At 48.0% G+C, this 12,556-nt stretch overlaps 5 protein-coding genes across 5 annotated transcripts; 2 read left to right on the top strand and 3 right to left on the bottom strand.

Annotated features, from left to right (window-relative positions):
* Nucleotides 1-456: 456 nt before the first annotated feature.
* LOC142150629 (histone H4) lies at nt 457-768 on the bottom strand. The gene has a single exon (XM_075205826.1). It carries the CDS (start codon nt 766-768, stop codon nt 457-459), a length of 312 nt encoding a protein of 103 aa, XP_075061927.1.
* Nucleotides 769-1,838: 1,070 nt separating this feature from the next.
* LOC142149769 (histone H1.01-like) lies at nt 1,839-2,571 on the top strand. The gene has a single exon (XM_075205075.1). It carries the CDS (start codon nt 1,839-1,841, stop codon nt 2,517-2,519), a length of 681 nt encoding a protein of 226 aa, XP_075061176.1. The 3' UTR covers nt 2,520-2,571.
* Nucleotides 2,572-2,969: 398 nt separating this feature from the next.
* On the bottom strand, nt 2,970-3,491 carry LOC142149768 (histone H2A type 1-like). The gene has a single exon (XM_075205074.1). It carries the CDS (start codon nt 3,412-3,414, stop codon nt 3,022-3,024), a length of 393 nt encoding a protein of 130 aa, XP_075061175.1. The 5' UTR covers nt 3,415-3,491; the 3' UTR covers nt 2,970-3,021.
* A 199-nt stretch (nt 3,492-3,690) lies between these two features.
* LOC142149767 (histone H2B 1.1) lies at nt 3,691-4,143 on the top strand. Its single transcript, XM_075205072.1, has one exon. The coding sequence runs from the start codon at nt 3,716-3,718 to the stop codon at nt 4,094-4,096; it is 381 nt and encodes a 126-aa protein (XP_075061173.1). The 5' UTR covers nt 3,691-3,715; the 3' UTR covers nt 4,097-4,143.
* Nucleotides 4,144-4,606: 463 nt separating this feature from the next.
* On the bottom strand, nt 4,607-5,071 carry LOC142149766 (histone H3). The gene has a single exon (XM_075205071.1). The coding sequence runs from the start codon at nt 5,067-5,069 to the stop codon at nt 4,659-4,661; it is 411 nt and encodes a 136-aa protein (XP_075061172.1). The 5' UTR covers nt 5,070-5,071; the 3' UTR covers nt 4,607-4,658.
* Nucleotides 5,072-12,556: the final 7,485 nt, after the last annotated feature.

Genomic DNA, 12,556 nt, shown 5'->3' with positions numbered 1-12,556 from the left:
GCACCAAGATATCAATTATAGGGACACATATTTAGAGTTTTCTGGAAAGATAATATATTGTTCAAATCGTGAGTTGCACCGTTTAATGTTTTACACAGACTGCAATACCACTGGTCACATTTACTCAGCAAAGGTATCTGTGCAAGATGTAATTATTATATAATCTGGTATGCTTTACAATCGTGCATTGTTACCAGCAGGACGCGATAGTCTCTTATTAACAAACTTTTCTAAGGCAACACTGACACGCAGCGATCACCTTTGCATATGTTTCAAATAGCTAATCGTGTATCCTCGAGGATACAAAAGTTAAACAGATCACCGATATATAGTGGGGAGAATTCCACACATTCTACCGAGTACTAGGGCAATATTACAGCTCTCTAATGGAAGAGATGGGCGGCCCTGAAAAGGACCTTTGTGTGTGTAATGAAATTAGACGAGAGGAGTCAGTGCTCAGCCTCCGAATCCATACAGAGTACGGCCCTGTCTCTTCAGAGCATAGACCACATCCATAGCGGTGACAGTCTTCCGCTTGGCGTGCTCAGTGTAGGTGACGGCGTCCCGGATGACGTTCTCCAGGAAAACCTTCAGCACCCCACGGGTCTCTTCATAAATGAGGCCAGAAATACGCTTCACACCTCCTCTACGAGCCAGGCGGCGGATCGCGGGCTTTGTGATACCCTGGATATTATCCCGCAAGACTTTCCTGTGCCTCTTGGCGCCTCCTTTTCCGAGTCCTTTACCGCCTTTCCCTCTGCCAGACATGTTCAAAGGTAATCTTCTTTCCGTCTACAACAAACGAACTAAGTTACACGCTAGACAAGCTGTCCTTTTATACAGGAGAGGCGGACCTGATTGGGAACTTGAGGGAAATAGGGGAGGAGCACCAAGCAACAGGTTCCTGAGTCATACCAACACTGCCAGTTTTCAGGCCGTTGTAGTACAATTATATTTTGGTCCTGTAATGTCAATCAGGGCGACCTTTTGTTGTTAGAACGCAGAACGTAGATGTGTTCGGTTAACTCAGTATATGTTTCTGTTTTCTGAGCTCTCAGGCTGGGAATAAAGCGCTGCTTGCACTTTCACTCACTTTCTGTACCAGTCTGTGACCATTTATTCAGCGGCGGTGGCTGCATTCTGCATGCTCCGTGTTCAAACTGCCGTGTGACCATCCTTTCAGTGTTGTCTGGTAGGAGACTGTCGCAAATGTTAAATCGGGAATAGTGATTACTGGACATATTCAGAGCTGACGATTGTGGTGCATGACTGTATGCCTGTCAGTATGGAACATCTGTGTAACGTGACAGTCTCACAGGAGTCTGAAGGTTTAAAAAGGTAGAAATAAGACGTGAGAAGTGAAACATGACATAAAAGGAGAAGTAGGAAGGTTTACTCTGCTCAGTCACTGGGGGATCCGGGAGCTTTCTTTGGGCGCATCCACGTATTTGATCATAAGTTAAGATACAGAGAGGAGATTTAGGGAGATGGGGGTGTTGGGTGTATTTTCAGTGTATTTGCCCGGGGTTCCTCAATATAAAAAGTCTACACACGACGAAAGGGCGTCACAATGTGCTGATGAAATAAAGGACAACGAGCCGGTATTATTACACTTCATATTAAACTCATTTCTTTCAGCCATAGAAACACAAAGCGGGAGCCGACATTCTAGAACGGCGTCCATGAGGATAATGGGCGTGGTAACAATACCCCCGGAATCTGCGCACATGATTGGCTCTTCACCACAGCCAATGGCTTCGCATTCCTGGGCTCTATATAACAACTCAGTTGATGATTATCTGCATGTAAAAGTTTTGTTTCTATTTGGTGCACGGAAAATGTCAGAGACAGCTCCCGCCGCAGCGCCCGCTGCTCCAGCAGAGGCCCCCGTCAAGGGAAAGCGTCAGCCGAAGAAAGCAGCTGCAGGAAGCTCCAAGAAGGGCAACAAAACGTCCGGTCCAAGCGTGTCTGAGCAGATTGTTAAATGCGTGTCCGCATCCAAGGAGCGCAGCGGTGTTTCCCTGGCCGCCCTGAAGAAGACCCTCGCTGCTGGAGGTTACGATGTGGAGAAGAATAACAGCCGCCTGAAAGTGGCGCTCAAGAGCTTGGTGACGAAAGAGACCCTGATCCAGGTGAAAGGCAGCGGCGCCTCCGGTTCCTTCAAGCTGAACAAGAAGCAGCTGGAGAGCAAGGATAAGGCAGCTAAGAAGAAGGTGGCGGTGGTTAAACCCAAGAAAGCGGCAGCCAAGAAAGTGCCCAAGTCCCCGAAGAAGTCTCCCAGCGCAGCCAAGAGCCCGAAAAAGGCCAAGAAACCGGCAGCAGCCAAGAAAGCAGTAAAAAGCCCTAAGAAGCCGAAACCTGCTGTGAAACCCAAGAAGGCGGCCAAGAGCCCGGCTAAAAAGGCAGCTAAGCCCAAAGTGGCTAAGAGTCCGGCTAAAAAGGCAGCTAAGCCCAAAGTAGCCAAGAGCCCGGCTAAAAAGGCAGCTAAGCCGAAGAAGGCTGCTCCTAAGAAGAAGTAACTTGGAGCCGCACTCCTGTCAATCACACAAAGGCTCTTTTCAGAGCCACCCACTCGGTCTCGACAGAGCTATATAGTATATATCCCCCTCCACACACACTTTTCTGTTACTCTATGGGGGTGGATGTGTGCGCTATGAAGCTGAGCTCTAGAGTAGCTGTTTCTTTCCGGCGGTGGTGCGAGAAAAGAGATTATAGCCGTATATACTGACTCCTGCCGTCTTATTATAAAGTGTCTGCAGCTTGTTTAAACGTAACGTCAGTGCACCGTGACAGTGCCATATATGGTTCACTTTTGTTTAATAGACGACACCGCCAATCTGGATGGGGGAGTTTAGTTCAACTGTGTCCGTTATCTAACGAGCATTACAATGTAACCTCGTCTAACTCGAGTTAACACACAGCTAAAGCGGGATGTTATAGTCGTGGATCAGCTCTTTAGGGACGGGGTGGGTGGCTCTGAAAAGAGCCTTTGTGTTGTGGGGACAATTATCCAGCAGGAAATTACTTGCTCTTGGTTGGTTTATGGCTCTCGGTTTTCTTGGGCAGTAGGACGGCCTGGATGTTGGGCAGGACTCCTCCTTGGGCGATAGTCACCCCACCGAGTAGCTTGTTGAGCTCTTCATCGTTGCGCACAGCCAGCTGTAGGTGACGGGGGATGATGCGGGTCTTCTTGTTATCACGGGCGGCATTCCCAGCCAGCTCCAGAATCTCAGCAGTCAGGTACTCCAGCACCGCTGCCAGATACACCGGGGCGCCAGCTCCCACACGCTCCGCATAGTTCCCCTTCCTCAGCAGACGGTGAACGCGACCGACCGGGAATTGGAGACCGGCTCGAGATGAGCGAGTCTTGGCCTTAGCACGGGTCTTACCGCCCTGTTTGCCTCTTCCAGACATTTCAACTTATGTGTAAGTCAATCTACAACAATAAGGCTATCTGTCCCGCCTCCGTATATTTATACGCTGTAGGGACAGACACCCTTCTCTCATTGGTCCGCTATCAAATTAGCTAGTGCCGCTCAAGTTCAAACAAACACCAATCCGCAGCAGCGGGTGGGATTTGACATCGCACAACATCCAGTAGTGCACAGAGCAGACTGTGGGTCTCATTTACATGGGCTGCCTATAAATAGAGCGGCTGTGGGAGGTATCAGGAACAGTTTCTGCACATTGTGATTGGGATCGTTTTGTCGCTATAATGCCTGAACCAGCCAAGTCTGCCCCAGCAGCCAAAAAGGGCTCAAAGAAAGCCGTCACCAAGACCCAGAAGAAAGATGGCAAGAAGCGGAGAAAGAGCAGGAAGGAGAGTTATGCTATTTATGTCTACAAGGTGCTGAAGCAGGTCCACCCCGACACCGGCATCTCCTCTAAGGCCATGGGCATCATGAACTCCTTCGTCAACGACATCTTTGAGCGCATTGCTGGAGAAGCTTCCCGCCTGGCTCACTACAACAAGCGCTCCACCATCACCTCCAGGGAGATCCAGACCGCCGTACGTCTGCTGCTGCCCGGAGAGCTGGCCAAGCACGCCGTGTCCGAGGGCACCAAGGCCGTCACCAAATACACCAGCGCCAAATAATTCACCCGTGATATCCTGAGACCACAAAGGCTCTTTTCAGAGCCACCCACCTTCTCTCTGATCGGGCTGTATTCACATTCCCTGTAAGTCATGGATAACAGGTTTTCCTATACTGTACCACCACCATCCCCTGTACGAATGTTTATTACAATACATACAATTCTACCAGCCAACGTTCTAAATAAGCCGACTTCAATTTAATATTTTGTCTGTCTTGCAGTATCTATTTAACGGCTTGTAGAATGAATCCGCTCTCGCCCATTGGGTAACCCAGACGTACTTTAGTTACTCTAGGAATCAGTATAGACCCAGGCAATGTTTCGTCCTGCACCGAAGGGAGAACTGTTTGTTAAAATGAATTTTAGGGACGTTACAGTAACACTTAAAAAAACGGGATAACTTTTAAAACAGGTTTTAGATCTCAACATGTATAAAGCACCCGCCCCTCCCAGGTCATATAATGTCGGAAAGCTGGGTAGATGGGAGGATACAGCTCGTTCGAATGCGCATTTGGTGGCTCTGAAAAGAGCCTTTGTGCTGTGTACGTAGGAGGGACGAGTATCTATGCTCTCTCCCCTCGGATCCTGCGGGCCAGCTGGATGTCTTTGGGCATGATGGTCACTCTCTTGGCGTGGATGGCGCACAGGTTGGTGTCCTCGAAGAGCCCCACCAGATAAGCCTCGCTGGCCTCTTGCAGAGCCATGACTGCTGAGCTCTGGAAGCGCAGGTCGGTCTTGAAGTCCTGGGCGATCTCACGTACTAAGCGCTGGAAGGGCAACTTGCGGATCAGCAGCTCGGTGGACTTCTGGTAGCGGCGGATCTCTCGCAGAGCAACAGTGCCGGGACGGTAGCGGTGAGGCTTCTTCACGCCGCCAGTAGCTGGGGCGCTTTTCCTGGCAGCTTTGGTCGCCAGCTGCTTGCGGGGAGCTTTCCCGCCGGTGGACTTGCGAGCGGTTTGCTTAGTTCTAGCCATTATTCAAAATTATAATGAATATTAAAGACGGCAGCTTAACAATCCTATTTATACATAGCGCTGCACGATGATTGGATGAGTTAAGCATTCCCCCCTCCTTTGATTGGCTTAAAATAAACTGTGGACTATTTCAAATTAACCCGCCAGTAGTAACGTACTTCCCAGATCAACGGTATACTAAGTCTTATTAGCAACTCGGGAATGAATTTGAGCGGGAAAGCATTACTTTGTTTCCACGCAGCGTTCAAACAGATGTTATATTTACTGTGTGGGAAAAACAGCCACCATTAACCCCATGCTCACCACCAGTTATTGGGATCCGCCGATCATTTGTTGCCACCGAACAGCCAGAAATTGCAGTCAACACTTTCTTCACATTTTAGTTTTTTCTTATTTTTATTGGTATTCTCTTAAAACTAAGCCGATATCAATCCATCACACAAGTACCCAGCAGCATCAATAAAGGTCCAGTACCCGTTGGAGTCCCCCTGTTCTCTGAAATATGCCAGTCACACTTCTCCAAAATGCTCCACGTGTATAGTATAACCATGTATGTCACCGTGCCATTAGAATATGGTCTCTCAGGGTTATATCATAGGACAAAAGGTTTCCCTTTCTGAGGCAGGTGATAGCTTGGCAAATAAGGTTGCTTTTGGGCCAGTCAGTAAGCTGGCAACAAACATGGGCTATGCGTTACCCTGGTATCCTCACAGATGCCAAGCAATATAGAGCAGACAGATTACCTTTTATCCAGAGACACATAAAATAACACAACTTAAGTTTTCACATGTAACATAATTTGTGGGCAGTGTTAGAGCACAGTTACAATCTTTTTGTTCCTTTTTAAGCTAAACTGTGGTCATCATAAACACGCACAACTCTTTGTTCCCTCATGCTCCCCTCCCCTTCTCATATACCCCTCCTCCACTCCATGCAGTCCTTCCATTCCCTCTCCTTTATCTACCCTCTGTCTCTCACCATGGGGTATATTTAAGAAAGCATGATAGTGCTCTTACCGGCAAATTAAGCTTCCTGGGTGTCCTCCGCAAATTTATGAAAGGTGCATTGCAGCAGATATCGTGGATATCTGCTGCTTTGCACTCATCTTCGTTTTTAGGAGTAGTTGACATTCAACAGTATGGTGACTGCTCCCAGCTCAAATCTAACAAGTTCCGAAAAAATCCAATGCTGTCATCTCTGCTCCGAAGAGCAGAGCTGGGCAGCGCATGTGTGGAGGGATCACAGGATCCCTCCCTGTCACTTACAGCTCTATCTCTGCAACGATAGTTGCAGAGACAGAGCAGGGATCTCTGTGCGCATGTGCAGTTCTTCGAAATGCACATGCGCAATTGAAGGATGAAGAGAACGAGGAGTAGATCCGGAGACAGCGCTTCCGAAGAGGGGGGGTAAGTATGATTTTTTTGTAATCACAGAAACAGCAGTTTTTCGAAACAGCTGTTCCTATGATCTGTTGTTCATAAATTTGAGAAATAGTTCAATCCTTATCCATGCGATAAGGATTGATAACTATTTCTCACTTTTGCCGATGATTGATAAATGCGCCCCATGTCTCCTTGCTCAAGTCCTATACCCATCCTCACCCCCAGCTCCCCCCGTCCTACCCTAATCACAACCCACCTCCCCGCTCAAGTAACCCTGCCAATCTCATCCATATCTCCCCACTTCCCTCCCTCGCTTTCTCCTGTGCCCTCTGGAACTGCAGTGTCATGTGCAATAAACTGCCCTCTGTCCGCAACCTCTTCATCTCCATCTCTCTTAGGGGTCTATTATTACCCTACGCTTTTTCAGTATAAACTTTTCAATCCCCATCCCATAGATGCGGATTCAAAAGTTTCTCAAATTTATTAACTCTCCGTTGGTGCCCCCTTTGGTTCCTTCCACTTACCTTGTCTTCCGATCAGCACCTGTAAGACAAGAGAGACAGCACAATGACAGCCCTTCCCAACACCTCTGTTACTTACCCGATCCAGAGGGACCGCTATGGAACTCACCACACCGGACGTTACCTTAGACCGACCACTCTCACGTCCTGAGACGCTGTGCCCCACAGGCCTGCGCCCGCGGCCGTTAAGCCCGTCTTGTCCTGAACTTGGGTGCCCTTCCGGACGGATGGATGGGGTTCTATAAACCGCTCCAGAACTCTTCTTAGTACCTACTTAGGAACCGAGTGTTCCGTACTCTACGTCAGGTCCTAGCGTCCTGCTAAAAGAGTAATTGGTACTCACTTGTTCCGCGCAGGAAACTCAGCTTGACCCGCCTTCTTCGGGTCTTCCAGGCTCTCCAACCGCCGGCGCCTCTTCTCCTGTTTGGCGCTGTCAAAGGCTGCTTTGCGGGGGCGCTCTTAGCCCTTACAAGGGCTCCCCACCGACGATCTCTGCTCCGGCGTCTTGCTTGAAGTCTTCGGGCATCAGGGTAGCTCACAGCCCTTACAAGGGCTCCCTAACGCTTCCGCCGCTGCTGGACGTCTGGACACGCCGCTGCTGGACGTCTGGACGCGACGTCCTCCTACTTCCCCTCCGCCGCCGCACAGCCCTCGCGTTGGCGCCCGGCGACAGAAAAAGCCGCGGGCACACTGACGATATCAGCCGTTGCCGCGAGCCCTGATTGGCTAGCGGTGGCACCAGTAGTTTGAATGGCCGGAGGCGAGCCAGGATTGGTTCGCCGACCCGGCCGCTGATTGGCCAGCAGCGGGAAGTAAGCCGGGATTGGCTCATTTGCCCGCTGCCACCGGGACCTTTCCAGGGAGGAATGAATACTCACCGCTGGACTGGTGAGTAGCTTTGTCCTGCGCCTCCCTCTCGGCCGCCTTGTCGCCGGGGCACTTCTCCACACTGCTCACCCCTCTTTCAATCCCTTTGCGCATGCTTCGACCGGTGACCTCGGGCATGCGCACAGAAATCCCTGAATGAAGAACATGCGGAAAGTGACATGGAGGGATCATGTGATCCCTTCACACATGCGCTGTGCAGCTCTGCTCTTCTGAGCAGAGCTGTTTTCAGTGAAAGTTTTCAATCATGTTAATGTTCGCCAGCTTCAGATGGCGTATATTAACATGGTTGAAAGCTAAGTTTCGGTCACTGTTGCATAGAGTTACTGAGCACTTCCCATGCACTGTTATGGGGAGTGCTCAGTAAAACGATGAGAGATGCAAAGCAGCAGATATCTGAGATATCTGCAGCGATGCTAGAATAATACATAGTAATTTAGCCGATAATCCTCGAAAACTGTTGTTTTCGAGGATTTACCGCTAAATTAAAAGACGGATAGCTTTGATAAATAGGCCCCTCTACCTTCTAGCCATCACTGAAACTTGGCTCTCTTTTTCCGACACAGCTTCCCCCACTGCTCTCTCCCATGGGGGCATATACTTTAACCCATTCCACCAGACCGGATGACCCTCCAGGAGATGGAGTATTGACATTACCATAACTAGCCATTTTAGTGCCCTGGACGAGACAGGGAACCGGCGCCCCCCATCTAAGTGGGAGTGCCAGTCGTCGAGTGGGCGTGATCAACCTTATGTGGGGGGCGTGGCTAGCGCTTTACAAGTTCTAGACCGCACTGAAGCCCCCTCCCTCCCCATTCTTCTCGGTCTGGCTTTGTAAGGATCTTTATGTAATAAGCCTCCATAGAATCAAAGTACTTTAAATGCAGATATCACATGCTAGCTGTATAAAAATTAATTGGTTATTGAAATAAAACTCACTGAAACAAATTAAAACATAAATGTAACGGTACCATCTGTATCACACTGCCCAATCATCACACTGTGCCCTCCATCACAGTTTCTCCTTTATCACACCGTGCCATGGAGCCATCTTTATCACAGTGGCCCCCTTATCACCACCACCCGAAATGAATTATATATATATATATATATATATATATATATATATATATATATACATACATACACATATATACACACACATACAATATAAAGAGCCTCCTAGTGTCCGCCATACCTTACAGAGAGCATTCCTGTGACCTCCATACAATACAGAGAGCATTAGTTTGATCACCATACAATACAGAGAGCATTCCTATGACCCCATACTATACAGAGAGCATTCCTATAACCACCATACTATACAGAGAGCATTCCTATGACCGCCATACTATACAGAGAGCATTTCTATGACCACCATACTATACAGAGAGCATTCCTATGACCACCATACAATACAGAGAGCATTCTTATGACTGCAATACAGATAAATACCTCACCTGAAATTAAATCAACTAATTGGCTGGAATAATCATATGACTGGATGGTCGCCACTAACATTACTAAGTGACGCTAGTAAATCAGACAATTCGCTTATACAGTCACATGACCGGACGGTTGCCATCAACATCGTTAGGCGACGTCAGCAAATCAGATTATTGGCTGATGCAGTCCCATGACCGGACGGTTGCTATCAATGTCGCTGAGTGACGTCAGCAATTATGGGAGGATTTTCCCATTTATAAAGCCAATTAACACACATCCCGGCTTGCCTCGAAAAAGCCTCTTAGCGAAACGCGCGTCAACGGACGCTGCGTATGCTACTCATGATAGATTTAGATTGTGAAAGCATTTAAGATTATCTAGAGAGACAACCAACTACTAAGTAGCTATGAAGTGATGCTCATTAGATATAGCGCTTTTTCATTGAAGTAATGTGTGAATGAGAATTCCAAAAAAGTAGCTCTGTATGAATGATATCTATACTAAGGAACAAGTAAATATATACTAGATAGAAAATCAGTCCCTAAAACGTGGAGTGAATGAAGTTTTGAGTATTATATACATGTACCAATGACAATAATTGAGCTATACAAATACTCTAGAAATAGACATTTGGGGGGAAAAACTTTTACTCAATAGTAATGGTTTGATGTGGATTGGATTAACAATTCCCACTGAAACTTTATAAATAAGCAACTTCTTTTGCTGCAGTAATTGAGCAACATTAGCTCTGAATAAATATCACTTGTTCTGAAATACAAAAATACTTCTTACCAAACAGACTTTAAAAAAAGTGGACCTGTAAAGTATAACTAGAAATGGATAACTGAGTTCTATATTTCACTATATTTCAAGGGTCCCGTATAATACGTTCATACCATATATAGTGACTATTGGTACAATATAATATATCACTTATAGGACGTCATGCCGCCAATGACCAAAGGTGGCAGACATCCCAGTTAATCCAATTTGTTCTCTTTAGTACATTTAGAAGTATCAGCTATACTTCAGAGTAGCAGCGCAGCAAGGTATTTTTTCCTGTTTCTACCTTCTTAACAGTACATATTAACCTGGTAAATACAATTCACATTCTATTTTAATATTTCGCTACAGGCCTACGAGAAAACACTCTCCATATAATAAATAAATAATATACTTTTGAATGCAAATTAATAAAGTTATATATTTAAAAAAATTCTGGCCATTAGAGTGCCTCTATTCTAAGACACACTTTTATTTTTCTCCTTTTTTGTCAATTGTTACCTCGCCAGCTGACTGATACTGAGGGCCGCGACTTGCATGTCCCTTGCAGCGAAGTCCATACCTTCTTGCGGTGGTTCCTGGTGAAAACCATGGGCGTGTTAGACTCTGCGCCTAAGTACTCAGTAGCGCCAACTGCTGGCAGGTATCATCAATTCCACCTAGTGATTCTGACAAACGTAGTCTCTCCCTGACCCCTAGTTGGTTTGTGGTTAGGTCCCTGGTGGATCCGCTGGTAACAGTGTAAGAGTGCCCCACCATAGCCTCACAGTTGGAGTTGGTGGGAGGCTGGGTAGTGTCATTACAGGTGACGTTAGGACGCAAGGAGTCAGGAGCTAAGGAGATGAGTGATCAGGTGAGTAAAACACTAAGTCCCCTTTTTCAGAACGGGCTCCCACCTTTTGGTGGGTGGAGTACTTGGGCGGGATTGTTCCTAGGCCCTCGTACTCTCGGCGCCGAAGTATTAGACTAGAGCAAAATAAGGTGTCGGCAGCCGGGGTAGAGTCAGTGTCTCTGACTCGCAGCCGTCACCTCGGACATTGCCCTTTCGTCGAAGGGTAGTAGAGCCTCCAGTTTGTTTCCCCGTGCAAGGGTCGTACCGGTGGCGTGCAGGAGGAGGAGGAGCAAGGCGAGCCTCAGATCATGGGAGGTGGTTTTCCATAGTATTCCCTCGGGATCAGGTGAGTAACTGGGGGTGGGATAGGGGATTGTGCTGCACGCTTTGTACCATTTTTAGCACCCCTTACATTCTTCTCCTGCCCTCCCCTCTCACCCAAATCTAGCTTTCCTAGGTGCAATCTAGATGCTCTTGACCCCACTACTTTCTCCTCCTCTCTCGATCCTCATGCCACCGCGATTCTCCGAGCCTGCAGGAAGTGTCCCGGCCGTCTCCTCGGCGACCGGGTTGTCACTTACTGGTTCGCCCCGTCCGTTTCCTAGACAAGAGTGGGGACGTTGTGAGTGATAGCGCCGCGTCCCAACATTAGGGGCAGCCGGGCGCGTGCGCTAGTACTTGAATTAATTAATTAAACAGCTCCTGGGGCCGATTATCATGCTGTCCTCTGTGTTTTGCCATTGATCAGTCTCTGTATATAAGGCATGGATGGCTTAGCCTCCCTGTCGGTTATAGTTCCAATTTTCTGTGTATTAGCCTGGTGCTGTGCTTGAACAAATATTTCTATTAGGCTTCCTGTGTATGACCTTTGGCTTTGTTCTTGTGGACTTGATTCTTGCCTGTTGCCCTGACCCTTGCTTCATTCCTGGATTATCCTTGTCTGCTGCCAGTCCTGACATCTTGCCTGGCCTTGACCACAATACCTGCTCCTGGACCCAGACCGTGGCCTATCTTTTGACCATGCTAGATTCTACACCCCGTTACTCTACGCTACAGTACGTTCATACACCTGTACAACCGCGAGTATAAGTCCTTGCCTGTACAACCGCGAGTATAAGTCCTGGGGGCAACCAAGTACCTGTGAGCATAACGAGCTCTACTGGAAAGGCGGCTGCTAGAGGTGAAGAACTCTCTACCTGGTTCTACAGGTTGATGACAAGTCGTAGCATTATAACCGGTCAGTGAAGTTCTGGAAGAGTTCGCTTCCATGGATGAAAGCGGGACGAACCCCACTCCAGCCCAAGTTGTTGCAGGCCAGATCCAGACCATATCACAGGTGGTCCAGAACCTAGTTCAGCATTTGTCTGCCCAGGAAGAGGCCACCAGAGCCTCGCAAGCCCAGCAAGGCCTTCCGGGTCCTGCAATGGAGCCCAAATTGAAGCTACAAGACCGCGTCTACGGTGACAAGGCTTCTTTTCACAATTTTAAGGAGAGCTGCAAACTCTACTTTCGCTTGAGACCACGCTTCTCTGGCTCTGAACAGCAAAGAGTTGGCATCATTATCTCCCTGCTCCAGGGTGATCCTCAGTCCTGGGCGTTTAGCCTTGCTTCCACATGCCCTCCACTATAGTCCGTTGA

The sequence above is a fragment of the Mixophyes fleayi genome, chromosome 4, assembly GCF_038048845.1.
Source record: "Mixophyes fleayi isolate aMixFle1 chromosome 4, aMixFle1.hap1, whole genome shotgun sequence".
NCBI classification, from domain to species: Eukaryota; Metazoa; Chordata; class Amphibia; order Anura; family Limnodynastidae; genus Mixophyes; species Mixophyes fleayi.
This window is presented reverse-complemented; position numbering and strand designations above follow the sequence as displayed.

Excerpts from the sequence above, each read along its gene's own strand:
- LOC142149768 (XM_075205074.1), bottom strand. The coding sequence starts at position 3,414 with ATGTCTGGAAGAGGCAAACAGGGCGGTAAGACCCGTGCTAAGGCCAAG.
- LOC142149769 (XM_075205075.1), top strand. The coding sequence starts at position 1,839 with ATGTCAGAGACAGCTCCCGCCGCAGCGCCCGCTGCTCCAGCAGAGGCC.
- LOC142150629 (XM_075205826.1), bottom strand. The coding sequence starts at position 768 with ATGTCTGGCAGAGGGAAAGGCGGTAAAGGACTCGGAAAAGGAGGCGCC.
- LOC142149767 (XM_075205072.1), top strand. The coding sequence starts at position 3,716 with ATGCCTGAACCAGCCAAGTCTGCCCCAGCAGCCAAAAAGGGCTCAAAG.
- LOC142149766 (XM_075205071.1), bottom strand. The coding sequence starts at position 5,069 with ATGGCTAGAACTAAGCAAACCGCTCGCAAGTCCACCGGCGGGAAAGCT.